Here is a 23102-nt window from a genome sequence, read left to right on the forward strand (position 1 = left end):
GCTTTCTTAGGAAGCAGTAGTCTTCTTTTTTCCCTGTTACGTTCTTTTTGGCTTTTCAGAGCAGCCTGGCTATTCTGGAGTTAGTTCTGTAGACCATGCTGGCCTTGAACTCACAGAGATCTGTCTGCCTCTGCCTTCTGAGTGCAGGGATTAAAGGTGTGCACTCACCTTTTGGCCATTTGCTTTCCTTTCAAAAAGCATCATACATACCATGTTCCCCAGCTACCACTCTCCTCAAATGTCGTGTCTGTTTATTACCACATAATGTAAATATTAAAATGTCTGAACTAAAAACTTATTTTTTGCTTGGTTTTTTTTTTTCTTGTTTTTGTTTTGTTTTGACAGGGTTTCTCTGTGTGGCTCTGGCTGTCCTGGAACTCACTCTGTAGACCAGGCTGGCCTTGAACTCAGAAATCCGCCTGCCTCTGCCTCCCAAGTGCTGGGATTAAAGGTGTGTGCCACCACTACCTGGCTAAAAACTTAATTTTAAAAGACTTTTTTTTTTTTTTTTAAATATGTGTAAGCCTGTGCATATGCGATGTGAGTTGAAGGTGCCCAAGAAGGCTCCAGGCTTCGAAGGATCTCCTGAACCTGGAGTTACAGGTAGTTGTGAGAACCAAACTGTGGTCAGAGACTCTTAGCCACTGGCCCTCTCTCCAGTCCCGAATGCCTGACATTTAATATGAGGTCGACTTTGCTGATATTGAGCTGCAGGACACTTGAAGTTGGCCATGTATCCAGCACCAACTGGTTTCATGAAATAGTCTCATTTCTGCGACCCCGCTTACCTTCCTGACCCCTGGAGGGGGGAGCATGAAAGCAGCCGCTTGATCTTGAGTTGAGAGAACAGAATGCAGAGCTATAACTTGATACCTGAAAGTGAAAACCATGGGTCTTAACAAGAGTTTCTCTTTGGAAGACACTGCAAAGGAATAGCAAAAGTTAGTTGTACATAGGGAACAACTTCTAATATTTGATTATGAAAAATTGAAACGAACAGAATTTCACAGAATAGTCTAATAAGGCCCCACCTGCCAGAGGGAAAGATCAACATGAACAAATCAGAGGTTGAGGATCCCTCTGCTGAGATGCCTGGGACTGTAAGTGGCCCAGGTTCTGAATTTTGGATTGTTTGATTAGTTAAGCTTATTACGTGAAATATGAGAGTAAATTTTTTTAAAGTTCTGATGATACGATAACCACGACAAGAGTAATAAACTATTATAGAACAGATAATTGGCTATTTAAATAGATATGGTTCCTAAGTTGTAAAACCTTGGTGGCTTTTGGAAGACTCAGTGAGTCAGGAGTTCTAATTAACTATATAATCAACCACAGGAGTCTTGGCTCAGATTGAAAACAAACGTAGACACTGTGCCTACAAACTTTCACCAGCTAGAAATGAACAAGTGCAAACTCTCCATGAACGACTGTAGAGGTTTAACACATATGTGCGAAGGTGTTTTGCTTGTGTGCATCTCTGTGCACAGTGTGTGTGTAGCCTCTGTGGAGGGCAGAGCAGGGTGTCAGACCCCTGGAAATGGAGTTATAGGCAGGTGTTAGCGGTCAGGTGGGTGCTGCCTCCTGAACCTGGGTCCTTTGAAGGACACCCAGTGTGCCTGCCTGCTGGGCCATCTGGCCAGCCCCACCACGGGTAATTTTAACTGAAGTTGAAAAGCCTGAAAATTCTGATCTTCCACTCCAGTTTTAAAACTACAAAGAATTTAATGAAGATTTGTAGTTACCGCTCAGAATAAAACCTTCTGTCACTTGACAGGAGGTCATACAACTGTTGAATGTGCGCAAGGCCAGGTAAGAAGATCAATACTGCTCCTTCAATATTTCTGAACTGAGGACTTTTGTCTGAAAATTTAAAAGATAAAATATTCAAAATCAGATATAAACAGCACATAAAACAATGCATGCCTCTGGTTGATAGAGGTATTTTATTAAAACAAATAGAAAAGTACCTAAGTATACAAGAAGCTCCAAAATGAGGTCCAGGTTGATTTTATGGGGGTTCATGTAGAGAATTGCATGCTGCGTACGGCTACTGTACTTTTGGTAGAATGGGTTTAATTCAGGACTTGCTCCACTCTGAACTGGGATGTATTCCTAAAAGAAAACCCAACCAGAGAAAGCTGAAAAAATGAAATGTATTTTTGGACTGTAGCTGTAGCTGTAGCTCAGTGGGAGAGTGTTTGCAGTCAGCATGCATGAGAGGTCCTGGGCTCAATCCCCACAGCGGCAAACAACACCTCAAACCACAAAATCCAAAAACGAACTGTATTTCTATAACAGAAACAACAGGGCGCTATCTTTAAATTAAGTTCTTCTTATTGTTGCCATTGTTGCTAAAATACAGCAGAAGTACAATCAATTAATTAAGCATGCCTGAAAGAGGTGCTTGCTGTGCTGCCTTGGCTCGTCTGGAACTCATGGACACAAGGATTCTGCGCTGCCCAGTTCTGAGTAACTCGGGCTGCAAGTCTGTATCACTATGCCCCACTTAATCGTAGAAACTGAAGGAGGCATGTGAAATTTCATCATTCTCCTATACTTTCACTTATGAACAGCAGAACTGCATTTATCTCTCCATGCTCATACAGACATAATCATGGAAGAACATACTACACTCACATGTGCATTTTTCTGTAGCAGTTAAAGAGCATTCAGGCTAAGGAGTCTGTGTCGGCTCTAATGAAGGTAGCTTATACCTGTTCACTCTTTCTACACCCTACCTTGGCTACTAAGTTCTCACCAACTCATCTGAAATACCCTTCTAAGCCCTTCTTCAGTTCTTAATTTCTATCTTTGGGGTTTTAGAGAAAACCCTGTAGATTACATTTTTGGCTTATCTATTTAATTTAAGGATGGTCCACTTTTGTGTTTCCGGCAGTTTGTGTTCCTGCACACAATACAAATGAAGCACAACAGATGGAGTGCAGAGACTGAAACTGATAACACTGCTAAGGGAGAGCCTCGGGGCTTCTGCGGAATCCTGCAATTACAAAATTGCCGCTAACACCCTAGCAAAACCTGCCTGGAACAGCTTTATAGTCATCTAATGTTGGCTCCCGCCAAGACACAGGCTTCTAAAAAAAAAAAAACAAAAGCAAAGATCCCGACTTAGGACAGCACTATCTCCTGAGACACAGCAGAAAAAAAAATCACTACAAAGGCATTTCTCAGTCATGAATACTATGAAGCTTTATATTTATGTAGTCCTTGATTCTGCATTTATCTAATGGGCCCAAACAGTATAAAAGACAATTAAAATATCACAAAATCCCTGTTACGGGATTCCCAGTGCTTGCCACAGGACTATAAATCCCCAGGCCGGCCGGCTGTACTCTGGAGAGTTCCTGCGTCTTTCCAGGCATTTTTTTTTTACCTGGTACTTTTTGACTCCCCCAGCTTTACTTGTAACATTAATGGTAATTTCTTCCTCCTCCTCCAGAAACTTCTGACAATACTCAGAGTCCTTCTCCAGTACGAAGCCTGTTTCTTCTACTATGTCTTCAAGATGAAAAACCTGCAGATAAGGTGAACGGTAGGCTCAGTCACTCCAGCGAACGCCATTAACCAGATGCAGACAGCATTGCCTTGCAAATGTCACTAAGTTATGTTAGGATGAGGAAAAGCTGTCAGTATAACTGGGATTGGAAAATGTAATTCCTATAAAAGGGTCTGCTGCAGCCGGGCGTGGTGGCGCACGCTCTTAATCCCAGCACTCGGGAGGCAGAGGCAGGCGGATTTATGAGTTCGAGGCCAGCCTGGTCTACAGAGTGAGTTCCAGGACAGCCAGGGCTACACAGAGAAACCCTGTCTCGAAAAAACAAAAACAACAACAACAAACAAAAAGGGTCTGTTGCTAAAGGCTTACAGAGACTATACTTTAGTATGGTTTTAAAGAAAAAGGTTAGAAGAGGAGACTGGTTGAAAACAGAGAGTACCTTACTGCAGGTGCCACCTTCAATCTGAACATGACTTGACGTGGAAGTCTTACTCCCTAAGATATGTCACCAGTACCTAGATCACACTTCCCCATCCTTCCCAACCTCAGGCAAGTACCAGGTCCTGCCTGGCCTGCAGAGGCTAGGAACTGGCTCTGGGCTTAAAATAAAGTGCCAGTGTTCTGGGAAACTGATATGAATGGTTTCTGCCTATACACACACACACAGACACACACACACACAGAGATAAAGTAAATTTACCTCAACAGGGTAACTTCTTCCTGAAATTCTGAGAATAGGACAGTGTGTGAAGTACGTAGAGAACTTGTCACTGTCCACGGTGGCGCTCATCAGAATCAAGTGTAGGTCAGAGCGTTTCTGCAAAATCTCCTTCAGGATAACGAGCAGGAAATCTGACTGGACACTTCTCTCATGGACCTGATGGAAAGCGAACCCGAAATCAATCACATGTAGGGTCTGAGAATAAGTAATCTGGATGCTTGGATCTACTCACACTTACTATTTGAGTAGCGTCAGGACATGCCGGGCGATGAAGCTGGGCATTCAAATAAGGCTTATTATCTTCAGAGTTAAAACTACATTTATTCCCTTAGGACTGAAGCCAATGATAAGAATCAGTATATAAATAGCAACGGAAGCCCGACTCTGCACTAGGAAGTGCTTTGGATCATTCATACATAGCTCACAAGATCGGACTATCTCCCAGATTTCACTTAGAGGTAAGCCTGACTCCTAACATTCTGCTATTCATCACCACCGCAGAAGACGGAGGTCCATCTAAATACTAAGTAGGAAAACTGAGTTGAGCAGTAGGAGGCTGGCCAGGTCTTTATCACTCTTCAGAAAAGGGATTTTCCTGCCCTTCTGACACAGGTGATGTAGGGAGGACTCAAATCTTGTTACTGGGTATAGATAACGCAAGCTGTCAGAATGTAACAAATATTTGCTACATGTGTGTCTGCACCCTAACCCTCTGCACTCTTACTCCTTCTGTCCTAATCTGTAACAGAGATGAAGTACATCAAGATAATCAGTAGCTTTCAGTGGCTTAGAAGGCAGACAATCCTGCTTAAGTACTCAAGCCTCGGGATCAATTCCCTGGATTCATTTCTTCCCTTGGCCACTTAGAGTTCAACTTTGGAAAAGTTATATAAATATCTTTGGGTCTATTTATTCCTCCATAAAATGAGGAAAACGTCATGGAGTTATGTGACAATCAAATGGCACAGTGCAAAGTCCAAAGAACACAGCCTAATGAACAGTAAGGACCTGGTTGTGGCATATGCTGAGAGTTAAAGAGAAGTTACTGTCTGTTCTGTAAGAGAACCTGCTGAAAGCTGACGTATGAGCCTGAGCGGTGGCACAGATGGAGAGAAACAGGATGAAAGGAAAGAAAAAGTAGTCAGGTCAAGTCACGATGAGTGCAGAAAGCCATGGGTTCAATTCCTGGTACCCAATAAACAAACAAGGGCAGGGAGAAATAGCTCAGTGATTAACAGTACGGACCGCTCTTGCACTGCAGCACCCACATGTAACTCTAGTTACATCAGGGGATCCGATGCCCTCTTCTGGCCTCTGCAGCCAACAGGCATGTACACGGTACACAGACATGTATGAATCCAAAACACCCACACGCATCCACCCCTCTCCTCACACACGATTTAAAACCCCCAGAGTGTCAAGAGGGTACATAATATAGTTCAGGAACTAAAATCAAAATGATGACTTGGGCCCTGGGATGGGAAATACACAAGAGATAAGGCGAGAGGTACCTAGTGAAAGCAGGAAGTTAATTTATAAATGCTGGCCACATGGTGGTGGCGCACGCCTTTAATCCAGCACTTGGGAGGCAGAGGCAGGTGGATTTCTGAGTTCGAGGCCAGCCTGGTCTACAAAGTGAGTTCCAGGACAGCCAGGGCTACACAGAGAAACCCTGTCTCGAAAAGACAAAAAAAAAAAAAAAAAAAAAAAATTATAGATGCTGTTGTGTTTAACTCAAGACACTGTGACCCTTACAAGGAGCAAGACCAATGAATGAGGAGAAAAATGGGTGGGTTTGAAGGAAAACAAACCTAACCACGAGGCTGAGCTAAGGGGGACACGTGCTTTTGCTTGGGTGCTTTTACTTGGGTGGCCAGAGAGTAATGGTGGGGGAAGTTACAAGGATCAGCAGGGAAGGACAGAGAACCTGATGTTCCTGAGACTCAAAGCATCTAGAAGGCAGCTGGGGATCCATGTCTGAAGGCCACGAGGGAGATCCTGTGGATCCCAGAGACTTAGATGAAAATGAATTGCAGTCAGAACTGTACAGAGATAACATGCACAGGAGCTAATAAAAACGCACACACGGCATTAAGTACACCACACCTCTTACTGTGGTCAGAACGGAGCATGAGCGCCAGCCAAGAAAATACTTAGATCCCACATCAACTATAAATTCCAGGGAAGCATAGTTTGTAGTAACACAGCCAGGAGAGGTTCTGCCCTGAAAGAGTCCTGTGTAAGATAAGAGTCCTGTGTCCTAGATCTCTCTACTCCTTAAGTGCTGATGAATTCCACTGGGACTACTATTTTTAAAAAGATTTTTACTTTTTAAAGATTTACTTTTATTTTATGTGTATGAGGCTTTTGTCTGAAAATATATGTATGTGTACCAAATGTATGCCTGGTGCCTGAGGAGACCAGAAGAGGGCATCAGATCCCTTGGAACAGGAGTTAGTTACAGATGTGATCTGGCATGTGGGTGCTAAGAACTGAACTTGGGTCCTTTGGAAGAGCAGCAAGTGCTCTTAATCTCCATCTCTCCGGGTCCAGATTGTGTTTTTAATTGTGTCTGTGTTGGGGTATGGGCATGTGAGTGCAGTTGACCACAGAGGCCACGTGGGTGCTGGCAATGGGACCCAGGTCCTCTGCAAGAGCCATGATAGCTCTAACCTGCTGAGCCTCCGCTCCAGCCCCTCCCTGGGACTTGTTTACTGTTTGCTCAAGAGGCTGATGGTGTCAGACTGAAGCTTGATGCAGTTAATCCTGTCTTTGGGTAGTCAATATCAAACCATCAAAGAACACAGCTTCTGCAAGCTGGTCTGGATTTTTAAACTAGCATTCACTTTGTTCTATCTTTAATGAAATTTTCTGTTAACTATTTATGTTCCAAGAGAACTTACTCTGATCTAAATAAAATTTTTCACTGATGGATACATTTGCCACTTTGGCTCATAGTGACTCTTGATTCTTAGAGGAATTTAGGTTTGGGCTTGAAAAGCAACAATTACGACATCTGTATCCCATGGAGACCTGTATTTCTATCTTCCTCTGTGTCCTGTGGATAACTCTTCCATGGGTGGGTCTGCAGCCATCCAGCTTCTTTTGAACATCTCATCTATCATAATGCAATATGCTACCTACCCCACAAGAAAACAAAACACTCTTCAAGAACAGTAGTCCTTCTCACTTATTAATTACCAGGGTATTGATTACACTTAACGTTGTCTTGACCTAAATTTGTCTAATAAGAGAATGGGAGACTAAGTAAAAGACATCCATCTCTATAATACTGTAAAGCCATCTGAAGATCATGTGAGAGAACGACCAACTAACATGTGAAATGCACACCAAAAATAGGAATTAAGCCATCCAGACTGTTTGTCTTTTTCTGGACTGTGAGGTTGCAATTTTTGTTTTTCTAGTATTTTCCTAACTCAAAAGAGGAAAGTAATCTATAAAGTAATATATATATATATAATTACTATTATAATTACTATAATAAAATTATATATATATATATATAATTTTTTCATTACAAATCAATGAATGAGCCAATGTGGCATCACATGCCTGTAATCTTAGCACTTGGGAGGCTGCGACAGGAAGACTGATATGAGGGGCCAGCCTGGCCTACACAGCAAGACCCTGTCTCAGCCAGGCAGTGGTGTCACATGCTTTTAATCCCAGCACTTGGGAGGCAGAGGCAGGCGATCTCTGAGTTTGAGGTCAGCCTGGTCTACAGAGGGAGTTCTAGGATAGCTAGAGCTACACAGAGAAACCCTGTCTTGGAAAAAAAAAAAAAAAGGACCCATCTCAAAAAACCCAAAGTCTAAGTAAACTTTCCTACTGCCTTCACATCAAGTTTCTCTTTTTTGCATGCTGGCCTGGAACTTGAGGCAATCCTCCTGTCTCAGCCAACCAAGCACTGAAATTTACAGGTGTCAGCTATCTTGTCTTGATGGAATGATTTACTAATACTTTCTGAAAAGAGAATTGCTATCTACCTCTTCTTGAAAACAAAAAACAAAAAACTAGCAAATTAGTTTACTAGAGTAGGCTAGCTAACATCTCAAATGGTCCTAATGTAAAACTCGGGCCGAAATTTGATTTGCACCAAAGGATAGTTAGAGAAAAACAAATGCATGCTGATGATTCCTTGTGTTAGAGAGCCAGTGCTGAAACATCTCAGTGTGGTGGCTGAGGAGCAGACACTGGCGGAGAGGAAGGCGGTGTCAGAGCGCCTGGGTCTGAGCCTCTAGCTACACAACTGGACCTCCATGTACCTCAATGTCTTCAATTCTAAAATAAAGATATGCACTGCACTGCGATGGTAGAAGGATTAGACAACCATGCGCTTGTGTCTGTGTGATGCTTTGAACAGCAGCAAGCATATAGCGAGAGGATATAGCACTTACTCAGCAAAGCCATTAACACAAGGCATTTGCTAGACACAACTCAATCATTAGATGGAAGGCATATGATATGTACCTGCATAGAATTGGCTACTATCACCGGCCACATCGGTTTAAAACAAACATGTTTAGAATGTGTCTGGACACAATTGTAAACCCTCCTTACCTCATCGACAATGACATGAGACACATCAGCCAGAAGACCATCTTCCTGAAGTTTCCTTAGCAAAACTCCGGTGGTACAATACAGTAGCCTGGTACATTCACTAGCTCGAGACTCCATCCGGATCTGATAGCCACACAAAGAATTCTGCGGGGAGGACAGAGGGGCCATGAGCTCCTGGCAAATGAGCTACAATGGTGCAGCACAGGAGCCCGTGGTGGTGCTCCATGCAGCACAGGAGCCGTGGTGGTGCTCCATGCAGCACTCCAGGCAGGTCTACTCATGCACTTTAGTATCCATTTCAAGTTGGGTGTGGTGCTCACACCTGCAGCTCCAGCACTCAGGAGGCTGAGGCAGGAGTATTGCTGTGAGTTTAAGGCCAGCCTGGGTTACACAGTGGATCCCAAGCTGGCTTGGGCTACAGAATGATATCTTACCCCAAGATGCCAAGAAGTATATCTCTGTGGTTCTCAATTGTGTGAAGCTATAAGATTTGTTTTGATAATTTTAAATTTCTTATCTTATTCAGTGTGCCCAAGTGTAGGCTTGGGCAAACTATGGTGCACATGCAGAGACAGGGGGATGACTGTTGGTTCTCTTCAGCCTCGGGATCCTCGGAGCCCCCTTTCTTACTTTCAGGATCTGGATTCAACTAAAGTCATGAGGCCTGTGCACAGCCACCTCTACCTTCTCAGCCATCTCGACAGCCATCACTTATTCTCCCTCTTTGAACAATCTAACATTCTTATCTACCTTGCTCTCTTTTACTGTTCACTGAAAAGAATGGAACCTCTTAGGGATACCTTCCACAGGAAAGACTCAGAAGAGACAGTAAGCCGTATGATATATATCAAAGTCAAATCTGAATTATGCGTACTCTTTGAATGGCAAGTAGTAACGTATTTGAACGTTCGGTTATCAGAACTAGTATAGTGTACAGTTCCCAAGAGCAAAGCAGAGTCCAGCACTCCTCACGGAGGCAGAGCGAGAGAGCAAGCCTTACCCTTCCTCCCGGGCCACTCTCACAGCCCAGCTCTTCGCACACCCTGGTGGCTAAGCTCACCGCCGAGATTCTTCGGGGCTGGGTGCAGACTATGTTACACTTCCTGGCTCCACACTCATCGAGAAGCAGATCTTCCAACAGGAAGTGTGGCACCTGGGTGCTCTTGCCACTCCCCGTTTCACCTGCCACTACCACCACCCGGTGCCTCTTCAGAGTTTCCACAATTGAGTCCCGGTGTTTGAACACAGGTAGCTGCTGTCTCTCCTTCAGGAGCCTCTGATACTTGGGTGTGCTCTGCAGCCTCCTGAAGAGGTTCCTAACAGGCTCCAGGTCTTCTCCACTTGTTGGCTCCAAGGACAGCGCAGCAAGATCGTCATCGGAAACTAAGTTTTCCCAGGATTCCTCGGGATCCTCGGAGCCCCCTTTCTTACTTTCAGGACGCTGCTGCTGTTGCTGCAGTTGCTGCTGCTGCTTCAACTTACTCAAGAGCTTGGCAATAAAAAGATCCCGTGGTTTGTTGGTTTCCATCTTATTGAGTTCTTCCTTTTTCTTCTCTTCATCACTCCACTCCAACCAAACATCCCGGTATGTAGGAGGGAGTAACTGATGGACAGACTGAAAAGGAAAGCAGCAGCTACGTTAGACTGTGCCGACTAGATCTCAGAACTCAGTACACGCAGACATAGGGGAGTTGACAGTCTCTTAAAGTGCAGCTTTATTCTTAAACTCTAAAGTCATTAAGAGAAGAGACACACGCATAGGCTGTCAATATATAAATGGCACACCATACTCTGGTTTTTTAACTTAGTGGCTATGTGACTGGGTAGGAGTGAGGTAATGCCTCTGCATTTAAAAATAGCTAACAGAGGACCTGTGAGCACGGTAAACGATGGAATGAATGTTTAATAAGTGTTCCTCTAGGGCTAGTACATACTATGTAGATGAACCACAGAGCATTTGGAAACACAAAGTTCCCTGTGAGATCTGGCAGTGGGACAGGGCTCTAAGTCAGAGTACTTTAAAGGGACGACACCAAACGGACCCTTCAGTTATTCTACTTGCCTGCTATCAAAGAACGATTCTCTCCGTGGCAGCAACAGTCACTTTTACCAAGCACACATAGCAAGAAATAAGACATGAACTTTGGCAGAAGTTGGAAGACACCAACTGTGTGGACTCCTACTTAGTCAGCGTATAACTTCCTGTGGGGTCTGAATGACAGCAGCCCCACAGGATCACGTGGGAAGGCTGGGTTTCCCAGGTCAGGGATCTATTTGGAAAGATTAGGAGGTGTGGCCTTGATGAAGGAAGTGTGCTAAAGGGAGTGGGCTTTGAGTTTTCCACCAGGTCCAGTGTTTTTTTTCTCTCTCTCTCTCTGCCTGCTGACTACAGAACAAAACACTAAGTTCTCAGCTACTGCTCCCACACCCAGTCTGTCTGCTTCTTGCGGTTCCGATCCTGTACTGACTCTGAAACTGTGAGCGAGCCCCTAACCGAATGCCTTTTTTTGTTTTTAAATAAAAGTTGCTGTGGTCAAGGCGCCTCTTCCCATGGTCTTCGCGGCCAAGCAACACTTCCCATGAAGACAGAGAACAAGTGTAGTATACAAAGGAAGTGCTGGCAATCTAAAATGTAAAAAGAGCCTGGTGCTCTCTCAGAGAGTGTGTTCCCTCAGTAGGACTTTAGTCTTTCTTTAAGCCCTAAGCACATAGTAACAGAACCTAAAATTGGAACTGGAGCCACCTGTCCGCATTTGAGGCTGAAAGACCGAGTTTTCTGGGACAATCTTTGTTGCAGAATGGCCATCTGTTACCCCAGATCCTCAGAGTTTAGACTTAGAAGCTCTGGCACACACACACAGTGGAGTATACTGGGCAGACTCTGTCTAGACACAAACTCTGTTTGCTTTATCCATGCCTTCCACAGAAAGCCTGAAAGTAATCTTATGCAATGCTTTCAGTAATCCCATTCGCAGAAGCACATTTCTCCATGCAGAATTTTCTACATGGCATCCTGTCTGCACTGAAGGACATGGGTTTTAGAGCCTTTGGCCTGCAGAGCTTTGCATCAGGGATGCTCCACTTGCATGGATGTCTTTGGAAGCGTCAAGGCCTAGAGCGGCTCACCTGCCCCTTCACTAGCCGATAAAGGGCTAATGTCGCTCCCAGGTGCTGGGCTTGCATGCCGTCCTCTGTTAAGATTGTAGGACACACAACCAGCACGTCATCTTCAGACCTGACGACCCTTACCCTAAAAGCAGAAAAAGAACAATAAAACCTTTTAAAAACAAACTGATGAGGTCAGATCAAAAAAAGTCAGCAGCTCATTAAACTTAAACTTACAACAGTCGCTAAGTATTCCACGGGAGGCAGTGCATTAGACAATGATTTACAAGCAAAGGGAACTGGAAATGAGGAGTTTTAGAGTTTCTCCAATGCCTACTTGAGCCATGTTTTGCTTCTGAGATAAGGTCTCCCTCTACAGGTCAGGCTAGCTTTGAACTCACTGGCCTGGAACCCCCGCCTCAGCCCCCTACGTGCTAGGATTACAAGCATGAACCAGCAAGCCTGACATCTCTAAATGTTTACACAATTTACAAGAAACAAAAGGCTTTCACTTCACCGTTTTCTAAAAGTCATCCAGTTAAGCAGGAAAACCTACCTGCATTTCCAGTATCTACCTACGGCAACTTTCTCAAAGGCAGGGTTTGGACTCTTGGGGAGATTCTTCCTGACCCAGTCGATAAGAAACTGTTTGGGAGATTTTCCAGTCCAGCTTCGAGCAGTGTAGTCAAAGTTCCGTACATCGTGAGGTTCTTTCTTTTTACCTGAAATGGAAGGCAAAGACTTGTTCTGTAAAATGGTAAGAGCAATATGACTTCTCTGTGGCGCGAGTGATCAGCGTGCTCGCCCTTTTAAGAACAGCATTTCTGAAGGGACCGGGTGAGGAAGGACCAAAGGTTCTTCTCTAGGTGGGGCATCCTTGTCATCTGTGTGGCCCGCAGAGCCTCCCCCAGCTTTTGCTGTTGTTGCTGTTAGTTGTGAGACGCTGTCTCACGTGGCCCGGGTGGACCCGAACCTTCATTTGCAGCCAAGGATGCTTCTGAGTTCCTGCTCCTCCTTGTCCTCTTCCCACACCTGGCTGACCATGAGGACCTTATGCACAGCCATATTTACTGAATGACAATATTTGGTGGGATGCCCTCCACTTAGTTACTGGAAAAAATATGTCACATGCCATTTCTCTGCTTAACACAGCCATCAATACCCCCTTCAATGGCTCCATGGTATATCTAAAATTAAGTACTCATTTTTTGGGGAGGGGGGAGGTGGCTCGAGACAAGGTTTCTGTGTGTAGCCCTGGCTGTCCTGGAACTAAGAAATCCGCCTGCCTCTGCCTCCCAAGTGCTGGGATTAAAGGTGTGCACCACCATTGCCTGGCTTAAATACTCATTCTTGGTAAGGGCCCTAAAGGCTTCTGTGGTCCACCCCTACTATCATGTGTCATTCCTCCCTTCATGCTGTGATTACACTGGTCCTCAGGCAATTCCTTAAATGTTCAAAGTGTGCTTGGCCCAGTAGCTACCAGCCTTGTGGTTAGAAACCAATTACAATTTCAAATTGTCAGTCATACTAGTCACATCTTAAGTATGCCAATATTCATATCAGATAACTCAGATATAGTTTGTCTCAATTACAGAAAATCTTTGGAATAGTGGTGCTATAAACTCACTTTACCAAAAGACTTGTAACTTATTATCTCTCTTCTTTGGAGTTTTTCTCCCCACCAATTTGCCACTAGGCTAACACCTGACCATCTGTCAGACTATCTGCTTGTCCTCAGAACTAAATACAAGGAAAGTAGCCCCAGCTCAAATTAGAGCTCTCTATTATTATTATTATTATTATTATTAAAATTATATCTGTATGTGTGTGTCTGTGTAGGTGTGGATATATACATATGAGCACAGATGCCCATAAGAGGGTGTCAGATCCCCTGGAGCCAGAGTGTGCTTCTGACTGCTAAGCCACATCGCCAGCCCTGCTCTGTTGTGAAATGTCATTATTCTCTGAAAGCACAACTCACTGTTTAAAAATCTCTGTGCTCACATTCCATCTTAGATTACACAGAGAAAGAGGTTGGGTTACTTGTTCACATAACTCCTTTTAATGTGCAATAATGATCCAATGAGTATTACTGAAGGAAGGAATAATGCTAAAACGTCTACCATTTAATACAGGTGTCATATAGTCTGTCATATAATCTGATACAGCACACAAAGAACACAACTGGTGAGCGCAGCAATACTCAGGAATGTACGACCCCTCACATCTCGGGGCCATGGAGACGAGGGAGGCAGGAAATGAGATTGTTTGAGTTGCGCCTTGGCACTAGGGGTAGCAAGCTAGGCAAAGGACTGGAACTGTCAAATGACAGATGTCGTAAGACCACTCAAGTGGCTGGAACATCGGAAAACAAAGTGGAAAGATACAAGTGAATACGAGTGCAAAAGCTCTCAAAAGTGATGAAAGGCTTTGGGCTTGTAACTGATGTCACGAAGGTGTTTCCCTGGAGAAGCTGGGACACACAGAGCTGCAGAACACTTGTTTCAGTGTGCGAGACCCTGGGTTTGATCTCCAAGACTGAAAACCACAGAAGCAACAAAGAAAGAAGCTTTAAACAGAGAGCTTGCATTTACATAAACTCTCATTCATATTTTCCAGAAAGTCAATGTCATAGTTTGCTCTCTGTTGTTAAAAAGCACTCTGATTAAAGATGGCTTTGGGAAGAAAGGGTTAACTGGCTCACAGTTCCCAGTTCATAGACCATCACTGCAGGAATGTTCTCACCTCCAGGGAAACCCTGGGGGGTGCTGCTTGCTGGCTCCCCTCGGCCTCATGCTTAGCTAGCTTTCTCACACAGCCATGGACCACCTGCCAGAGAACGGTGCCCTCACAGCTGGCCAGGCCCTCCTAAATCAGTTATCAACGAAGGAAACCCCTCACAGACATGCCCAAAGACCAGTCTGATAAAGCCAAGGCTGCTTTGTCAGGGACCAGAAAGAGAGCTCGCTGTGGTAAGGGCATGCACTGCTCTAGCAGAGGACCCAAGCTTGGTTCCCAGAACCCATGCGGGGCAGCTCACAGCTGCTTGTACTCCAGATGGAGAGCGCCCAACACCCTCTGGCTTCCTCGGCACCCATGTGCACAAACCTGCCAGCAACACCCCCCCACACACACACACACACAATTTTAGGCAGTGTCAGGCTGACAGTTAAAATCTAGCTGTCACACGTTGAAAATGAACCAGAGAGAGACAGGCTTGGCTAACATCTCTGCAAAGACAAATGGTTCTGAGCGAGTTATCATTTTGTTATCACCTAAGAGAAAACCCCAGGAAAGCACAGTTCTCCTGTCAGCTGAAGGAGTCTGCTCCCCCGACTTTACCTTTCTCTTCCTCAGTAGCAGCTGCAGATTTTTCAAATAAATTCAAGTTTAAAGCACTTTCAGTTTCTGTGGCTAGAGGAGGCTTTTTCTTCTCATTTTGTTGATGTGAAATCTTTATGGCTGGGTTGAATATTGGATGGTCTTCTAGAGTTTCCATTTCTATCAAGGAAAAAAAATGTTTAGTTTTATAGATTTGCTTTTCATGCTTTGTATTTTGCAAATAGAGCTTAAAATCATGTCTTCTCTTTCTTTTATAACCAGTTACTTAATAATTCTTAATTGGAATCTATGTTAGATGCCAAGTGAAATTTAGTCACTTTCATAATGTATAATAAAAAGAATTAGCGAGCTGGCGAGATGGCTCAGTGTTGCACCAACTGCTCTTTCAAAGGTCCCGAGTTCAAATCCCAGCAACTACATGGTAGCTCACAACCATCCGTAACGAAATCTGATTCTCTCTTCTGGAGTGTCTGAAGACAGCTACAGTGTACTTACATATGATAAATAAATAAATCTTAAAAAAAAAAAAGAATTAGCAATTATAGGCTAAAAAAATAAACACTTTCAATAGAAAAACGTACACATAAGATCCATTTGCGTTTCTTTCTTGAACAGAAATAGCATTTACATTATAAATCTAGGATCAGCAAACTATGACCTACACTGCCAAATCCAGCCTACTGCCTTTTCTGTATTCTCTGTGAGCTAGCACAGTTTATAGCTTACAATTATTATTAAAAAAAAAAAAAAAAAAAGAGGAGAGGTGCTAGGGAGAAAGCCAGTGGCTAAAGAGATCTGACTTCAGATCCCCAGTGCCCATGTGACTGGTGGCTGCCAACAGTGTTTCTCTGCAACCCTAGAGCCTGGGAGAGGTTCCTGGAGCAGGCAGGTCACAGGAGCTTATTGCCAGTCAGTCTAGATAAAACAAAGGCCAGCTCTAGACTTTTGAGATCACGTCTCAAAAAATAAGTTCCAGCTGGGCATTGTGGTACCTGGCTTTAATCCCAGCACTTGGGAGACACAGGCGGGCAGGTCTTTGTGAATCTGAGGCTGCCTGGTCTACACAGTTTCAGGACAGCCAAAGCTACATAGAGAGACTCCGTCTCAAAACAACAAAACCTCACCACTACCTCCGCTAAAAAAACACCAAAACACAAACAGAAAGAAAGACATTGGCACTTGGCTTCCACATGTGCACACATGGGCAATGCATTGTCACACACATGAGACCAGACACATGTACAAAATAAAGTTATTCAATGACCTGGAAATTACATGGAATATATAGGTTAGTGTTTGATTACAACATAACCCTCCAGTTTTTAAAACCGATATGGCTTCTCTATGTTGAAACACTTGAGAGGTTGTAGCAGAGACTGTGACGTCCACACAGTCAGCAGCGTTGGTCATTTGGCTTGCTATCGTAAATGGTTAACCAGTCTTCTTAAGTCTGAACGGTTAGGAAAGCAGAGACACAGAATTATGACTCTACAAGCAAACACGTGATAGGGTCTTTACCTCTTTGGAACTTTCTTATTTTCTCTTGAGCCTCTTTCTGGCCTTGCTTGTTTTTTTCTAGTTTGAAGGCGGCGGCTTGCTCCTTTGCGTCCAGAAGTCTGGCTGCAAGGTTCAAGTACCTTTGGTTCTTTTCCAAGTAAAATGATGAAAATAAAATAAAAAAAAATTCTAAGAACAGTTCATGTGTGACCACTACATTGTGTCAAAACCTATGATCCTTAGACCTAGCACATCTACTTCTAGAACTTTCCAGAGAGAAATAAAACAAATACAAGACACAGAAAAGGGTGGAGGGAAACTCAGAAAACACAGGCTCTAACTTGACTGAGCAAATGCTGCAGAGCAGAGGGCTCAGCACCACTGACTCCCGTCTCCTGGGTTAATAGAGGGCAGCAGATTGGAAACACAGCAGCATGTGGAAGAGAGGCACGCGAGCGCTGCTGGGAAGTACAGTGGTCACCACCACAGCAGCACACCTCAGTCTCCTCTTCTGGGGCTGCTCTGTGTGTAGACACACACCAGAGTGGAGTAAAGACTGGAGGCCGACTGCCTCAAACCTACCCACTCATTCCCACTTTCCTCTGTAGGGCGCGATGCAACCATCCCTCCATTCCGCTTTTCTCTTCAGTGCTGTGTAATACATTCATGTCACTGTCATTGTGTAGCCTGCCCCGATCACAGCCCAGCTAACTTTATATGCTGCAGAAGTAGAGCACTGCACACAGTACAGAGTAACAGCCCAATTCAGTCTCCAGCAGCCCCCAGAGAACACTCCTTGCCATCTCTCTGGTTCTGACTGGTCTAAGTACCTAGTGTGTGTGGCGTTATACGGGATTTGACTTCTGTGCCTGGCTTGGCTTCCTAGCGCAGGGTCCTCAAACTCCATCAGAGTTAGCCTGTGTTGCAGGGATTTCCTCCGTCTGTCTTCACACACACTCTTTACTTCCTGGCTTGTCCTTTGCGTGACACAGACTGCACTTACATCTTACTATTGCTATGAATATAGCAGAAGGAGAACTGTTGGCTCATATGGTGTGATGACGAATCCTGATAGCCAACTGGACAACATCTGGAATCAACCAAACCCAAGCTGCTAGGCATTCCTACCAAGAATTTTCTTTCTTCTTTTTAAAAAATTGTATTTTTTTAAAAAAGTGATTTATTTTACCTTTATGTGCACTTGTGTTTTGCCTGCATATGTGTCTGTGTGAGGGTGTCAGATCCCCTGGAACCGGAATTATAGACAGTTACGAGCTGCCATGAAGGTGCTGGGAATTAAAGCCCGGTCCTCTGGAAGAGCAACAGGTGCTCTTAACTGCTGAGCCTCAGGAGGGATTTTCTTAGATTATCTAAAGAAGGCAGGCTGGCCTCCCCCTAAGTCTGGGCATAATGTGGCAGCCCACATAAAAGGCATGGAAGAAGGAAGCTTTGCTTTTGTGCCTGCTCAGCCTCATTCTTGCAGGCAGATCAGTCTACCCTGTTGCTGTGCCCAGGACTCAATGTAGCTCCTCCAGGATTCTAACAGACTGGAAACCGCCGCTCTTCAGGAAGCCTTCCAGACTTTGGCACCAGATTGGGGCTGCAGAGACCTGCAACCTAGGGAGTGAACAACTAGCAGATTCTCAGCCTTGCTGTCGGGAAACTGCCATTGTTGGACTTCCTGGGCCACACGTAGCAAGCTAGCTTGATAAATCCCCTTCACACACACACACACACACACACACACACACACACACACATGCACAGAGTCATTTCATCAGATCTGTTTTTTAGAGAACCCTGATTAATACACGTGGGAATTCTACTTTGCCTTTTAAAGAACCGTCATTCCCACCATGGCTGTGCTTACGCTCCCTACAGTCACCAGGTCCCCACTCCCCATTCTAGCAGTTCTGTGGGCTTTGGAAGCAGCTCTCCCAAAGAGCCAGAAGGCATCTTGCATCTTCCTGGAAATTAATGATGCGGAATATCTTTCCATGGTTTAGCCATTTGTGTAATTTCTTTGAAGAAATGTTCCTTAGCCTTCAATGTACTCAATATTGCAAACCATGGTAAACGCTATTCAACTGGACCTAAAGTGTCACGTTCTTCAAGCTTGTGCTAGCTTTGCTCTCAGTTGTCAAATGCATTTTCTGGCAAGAAAGATCTTCTAGTTTCAAGTGAACCCAGCTGCTTCCTCCCCCGTGGCAGTGCTCAGCCGTGCCCTCTATCTCTCCGTGTGCGCACGTGTTTGTTATAGCCAAGGGTGCCGTGTTCGCACTATTTTTTCTGCTCTGAACCACATTCTTTGCCCATCTGGATGGACTCTCGAATCCCTTAAAGTCCACTCCTGTAAAGTTCTGAGCCAAGGCTCCAATCAGAACAGTGCCTGCTCTGAATCACTGAGATTTCTACTGCCCTACACAAAGTTTTTTCTTTTTTACTCAAAGTGATTTTAAGGCTTGTGTACACAACGGGACTTGTGCCACTAGAGCAGAGGCTGTGGACGACTCCTATTTCCAATAGGGTGGGAACACCCGCTGAGTTTTATAGTATCAAGCCAAGCAGTGAATTCTGCTCTCTGTCAGAATCAGGCGGAATTTAGCATCCTCATCCTTTCCGTTCGTTCCTCTCAAGGTGCTTTCGGATAGCAACCAAATGGGAGAGATCCCCAGGGAGGACAGGGGCAAGGCCTTTGGACTTAAGGATTCTCAAGATTTTATTTCCAGTCACAAAACAGGCCTGGGCCACAGCACGTGAGTCCTCAGAATCGCACCTATCTGGGAGGGAGTCAGGCCTTTCTTGGCCAGTTTGTAAATCTGATCCTTCAAGTCGTCAGATGTCAACTTCAGCCACATGGGGACGCTATGGCGGTAGGTAGCACGGACTGGGACAGGCCCTTCCTGGGAGTGTGCATGCGACCCATGATGGTGGAGGTCTGGCAGCAAAGAGCCCTACACAAAGTTATATATGTGTGTGATTCTAGTACAGGCCCACAATAGAAAATTTGTCTGTACAGACTATAAAGAAAGTTTCTGTCCCTCTCACCACTCTAGTTCTAGACATTTACATTTTTGTATATCTTTTCAAATATAGTACAAGCGTCTATCAGTAACTGTTCTTTTACACAAATGATCCATCATATAGAATGTGCTACTTTGTGTAACTTCTACCACAATTTCCTTATTCATTTGGCTAGGACAAATGAATATTTGTCTATTTTGTCTATTTGAACATTTTTACTATTTGTAAAGTGGCTCTTAACAATGGCATATAAAGTTGTCATTTTTCTTAAGTCGGTATCTGTATATAAAACTGTTAGGTCGTTGGACCTGGAAAGGGCATCCCAGCCCCTTGCTCCTCCATGGCTTCTGCTTCAGTGCCCACCTGGAGGTTCCTGCTCAGCTTGAGCTCCTGCCTTGAGTTTCCCTCATGATGGGTTGTAAACTGGAATAAGCCTTTCCTGCCCAAGTTGGTTTTGGTCATGGAGTTTACCATGTACTAGAAGTCAATCTAAGGAGATGTTAGCTAGAGTGGGCAGGCGCTTACCCTTCCCCTGAGACAGAGTTAGAGGGACAGTAAACGTGTGTTTAATTTTATAACAAGAAGTCAGCAGACCCCATTACACTCCACACCTCCCTTAACCTAGTACTTCAGATCTTTAAACTTTGGTTAATGCATAGTGGTATCTCATAATAGTTTTCTATTTTCATGACTAGTAACTTTGAGTTATTTTAGCATGTTCACTGGACACTCATATTACCTTTCTGAGGTATCCACTTTTAAAACATTTTTCATATAATTACACTTTTCTGTCTGCTTCACTTTCTTCTTGTAACTTGACTTTTTCACTGTTACTGTTTGGAATCTTTTGTTTGTTTGTTTTTGTTTTTGAGACAGGATTTCTCTGTATAGCCCTGGCTGTCCTGGAACTCACTCTGTAGACCAGGCTGGCCTTGAACTCAGAAATCCATCTGCCTCTGCCTCCTGAGTGCTGGGATTAAAGGCGTGCGCCACCACCGCCCAGCTCATACTGTTTGGAATCTTAAGGCCCATATGCTAAAAGCTTAGTCACTAGTCTCTGGTGGTAGAGCTGTAGGAGATGGGGCTGTTGGACATTACATAAACAAGAGTGTGCCCTTAAAGTGGACATTGAGACTCCAGTCTCTGCTTTCTCTCCACCGTAAGGTGAGCGGCTCTTCTACCCATCATTACATTACCTGCCTTACTACAGGCCCTGAAGTAATGCAGCCAAATATGCCCTCCAAAGCTGGGAGCCAAGATAAGCAGTTTAACCATCTTAAGGTTGCCCCCTTTGCAATTCTGTCAGTGGTAGAAAGCTAACACGTTTAGCCTTAAGTTTTTATCTTGTCTGCAGATACACATTTTTCTTTCCCGACTGCTGGCTTCTCCTGTATGGGAACATGCCTTGCCTTTCTTCTGTTGCTCAAAGAATTTAGCATACTATTTACCCGTAACAGTAATGTTAAAACATTTCATTATCTTATAAACATGGGAGACATGTAATTGACACTCACTAGTTACTATGTGCCAACTTTTTACCCATATGCTACTCTGCTACTTTAAACTCACTTCTAAGACTCATTTCTCCAATTTACACGTGAGAAAAACAAAGAGGAGATAGGGCTAAGCCTTTCGCCTGGGAGCTGGAGGCCAGACTCAGAGCTCTACTCACGGGGTCAAACTTGTCTTCGTCCTCTAGGCCTTTAGAGCCCTCGCCCTTCTCCTCTTCGTCCTGTTGCTCAGCATATCTCAAAATCCACTCCTTCATATTCACCTCCACGGTTGTCTCTTCCTTTTTTGTCTAAAAAGAGAAAACAAATATCTGAAAGATTGAGTTAGAAAAGAAATTATTAAAACTGATTAAGCTCTTCTTTTCTGAGCTCATCCTGGTACAGAAGAGCAGACAGAAACACGGCAAAAGTCACCAGGCGGTGGTGGTGGCGGCGCACGCCTTCAATCCTAGCACTGGAGAAGCAGAGGCAGGCAGATCTCTGAGTTCCAGGACAGCCAGGATTATACAAGAAACCTCTGTCTTGAAAAACATACAGACAAAACAAAACAACAACAAAAGGCAAAAGTCATGCTATCTGCTATGTAGCAAAGGACAAACAAACTGGACATTCTAAAAGAGTATGAATTTACCAAAGCCAGAGAATATTTGCTCACTGGCTTACAACCCCACCCCAGGGAGCCTGAGGGGGAGGACTGTGAGCTTAGGTCAGCCTGGACACACAGCTGGTCCCACCACATACTAATAAATACACTAGAAAAGCATGTCTGCCTTTGTATTCGACGCTGTTTATTACTGTATAGACGGAAAAGGAGTTAAACTAGTATTGTTGCTGAAAACAGTGATGTTTTACAAGGATGAAGTCTCCCCAGACATTTGATAATATGTAGCATTCTTAAGAGAAATGCCCTAATGAATTACACATCCCAGGGTCCCAGTGTTTATGTCCTCCTGTAACTCTCTTACACAAAGACCTCGGGCTTGCCCATGTGACTTCCTTCAACCAATACGACACTATTGAGCATGATTACAGCAGGAACTTACTAAGAATGTGTACATACAGGCACATTAACCTTGAGAAATAGCTGGACTTCCATACACGCACAACCTGCATCTGTGGACTCAACCATTCTCAGATACTGAATATTTGGGATAAAGTTGTATCAGTATTAAAAGTGAGACTTTTTTCTTGCTATTAATTTCCAAACAATACAGTATAACATGTAGCATTCACATTATTCTCAGAATTATAAATGAGCTAGATGAGAGGAAATACAGAGGTGATATGTCAAATACCTCGCTAGCTTGTTAACGTGCTTGTGTATGTGCCTTAGTACCTGAAGGTTTTGGTACCCCTGGGGGTCCTGGATCCAATCCCTTACAAGGACAATTTCACTTGCTCCAGGGAGCCAGATGTAGAACCCCTCTGAGACCACCACATGTGAGCAAACCTAAGCCAATCACAAAGGGAGCACAAACCAAGCCAACCACGTGGAAAGAGCAAAGCCACCCACGACATAGAAAACTGGCCAGTCTCTGGAAGAAGCATTAGCCACACAGGAAAGGGGCTATCTTGAATGCCCTGACACACTCCTCCTAGAACAGATAAACTTTCAGCTGACCCTAGTCCAGACTACAGAGGTATGAAAAACAAGGAACCCGACTGAAGTCACTAACCTATTGGGGTCATTTGTAACAATATAAAAGGAGACAGTGACAGAATAGACTGGAAACCCATTCAGTTATTTTAAGGAAAAATGCTATTTAACCCTAATATTTACATTCTTATGAACTACATGTGCCTT

At 44.1% G+C, this 23102-nt stretch overlaps 1 protein-coding gene and 1 pseudogene across 2 annotated transcripts in view; both read right to left on the minus strand.

The window, feature by feature from the left end:
- Dhx29 (DExH-box helicase 29) overlaps nt 1–23102 on the minus strand; it is a 43550-nt gene that overhangs the window by 13687 nt on the left and 6761 nt on the right. For both annotated transcript variants that reach the window (XM_021180562.3, XM_085830814.1), the window contains 12 exons: nt 21460–21588; nt 16785–16911; nt 15267–15425; nt 12481–12646; nt 11946–12069; nt 9820–10434; nt 8820–8963; nt 4218–4394; nt 3395–3535; nt 1971–2115; nt 1746–1863; nt 789–873 (listed from right to left, as the gene is read on the minus strand). In XM_021180562.3, the coding sequence (XP_021036221.1) occupies nt 789–873; nt 1746–1863; nt 1971–2115; nt 3395–3535; nt 4218–4394; nt 8820–8963; nt 9820–10434; nt 11946–12069; nt 12481–12646; nt 15267–15425; nt 16785–16911; nt 21460–21588 (2130 nt within the window). The remainder of the gene's footprint in view (nt 1–788; nt 874–1745; nt 1864–1970; nt 2116–3394; nt 3536–4217; nt 4395–8819; nt 8964–9819; nt 10435–11945; nt 12070–12480; nt 12647–15266; nt 15426–16784; nt 16912–21459; nt 21589–23102) is intronic.
- LOC110308176 (small ribosomal subunit protein uS15-like) lies at nt 19252–19787 on the minus strand (annotated as a pseudogene).

The sequence above is a fragment of the Mus caroli genome, unplaced genomic scaffold, assembly GCF_978045245.1.
Source record: "Mus caroli unplaced genomic scaffold, Mus_caroli_1 scaffold_15, whole genome shotgun sequence".
NCBI classification, from domain to species: Eukaryota; Metazoa; Chordata; class Mammalia; order Rodentia; family Muridae; genus Mus; species Mus caroli.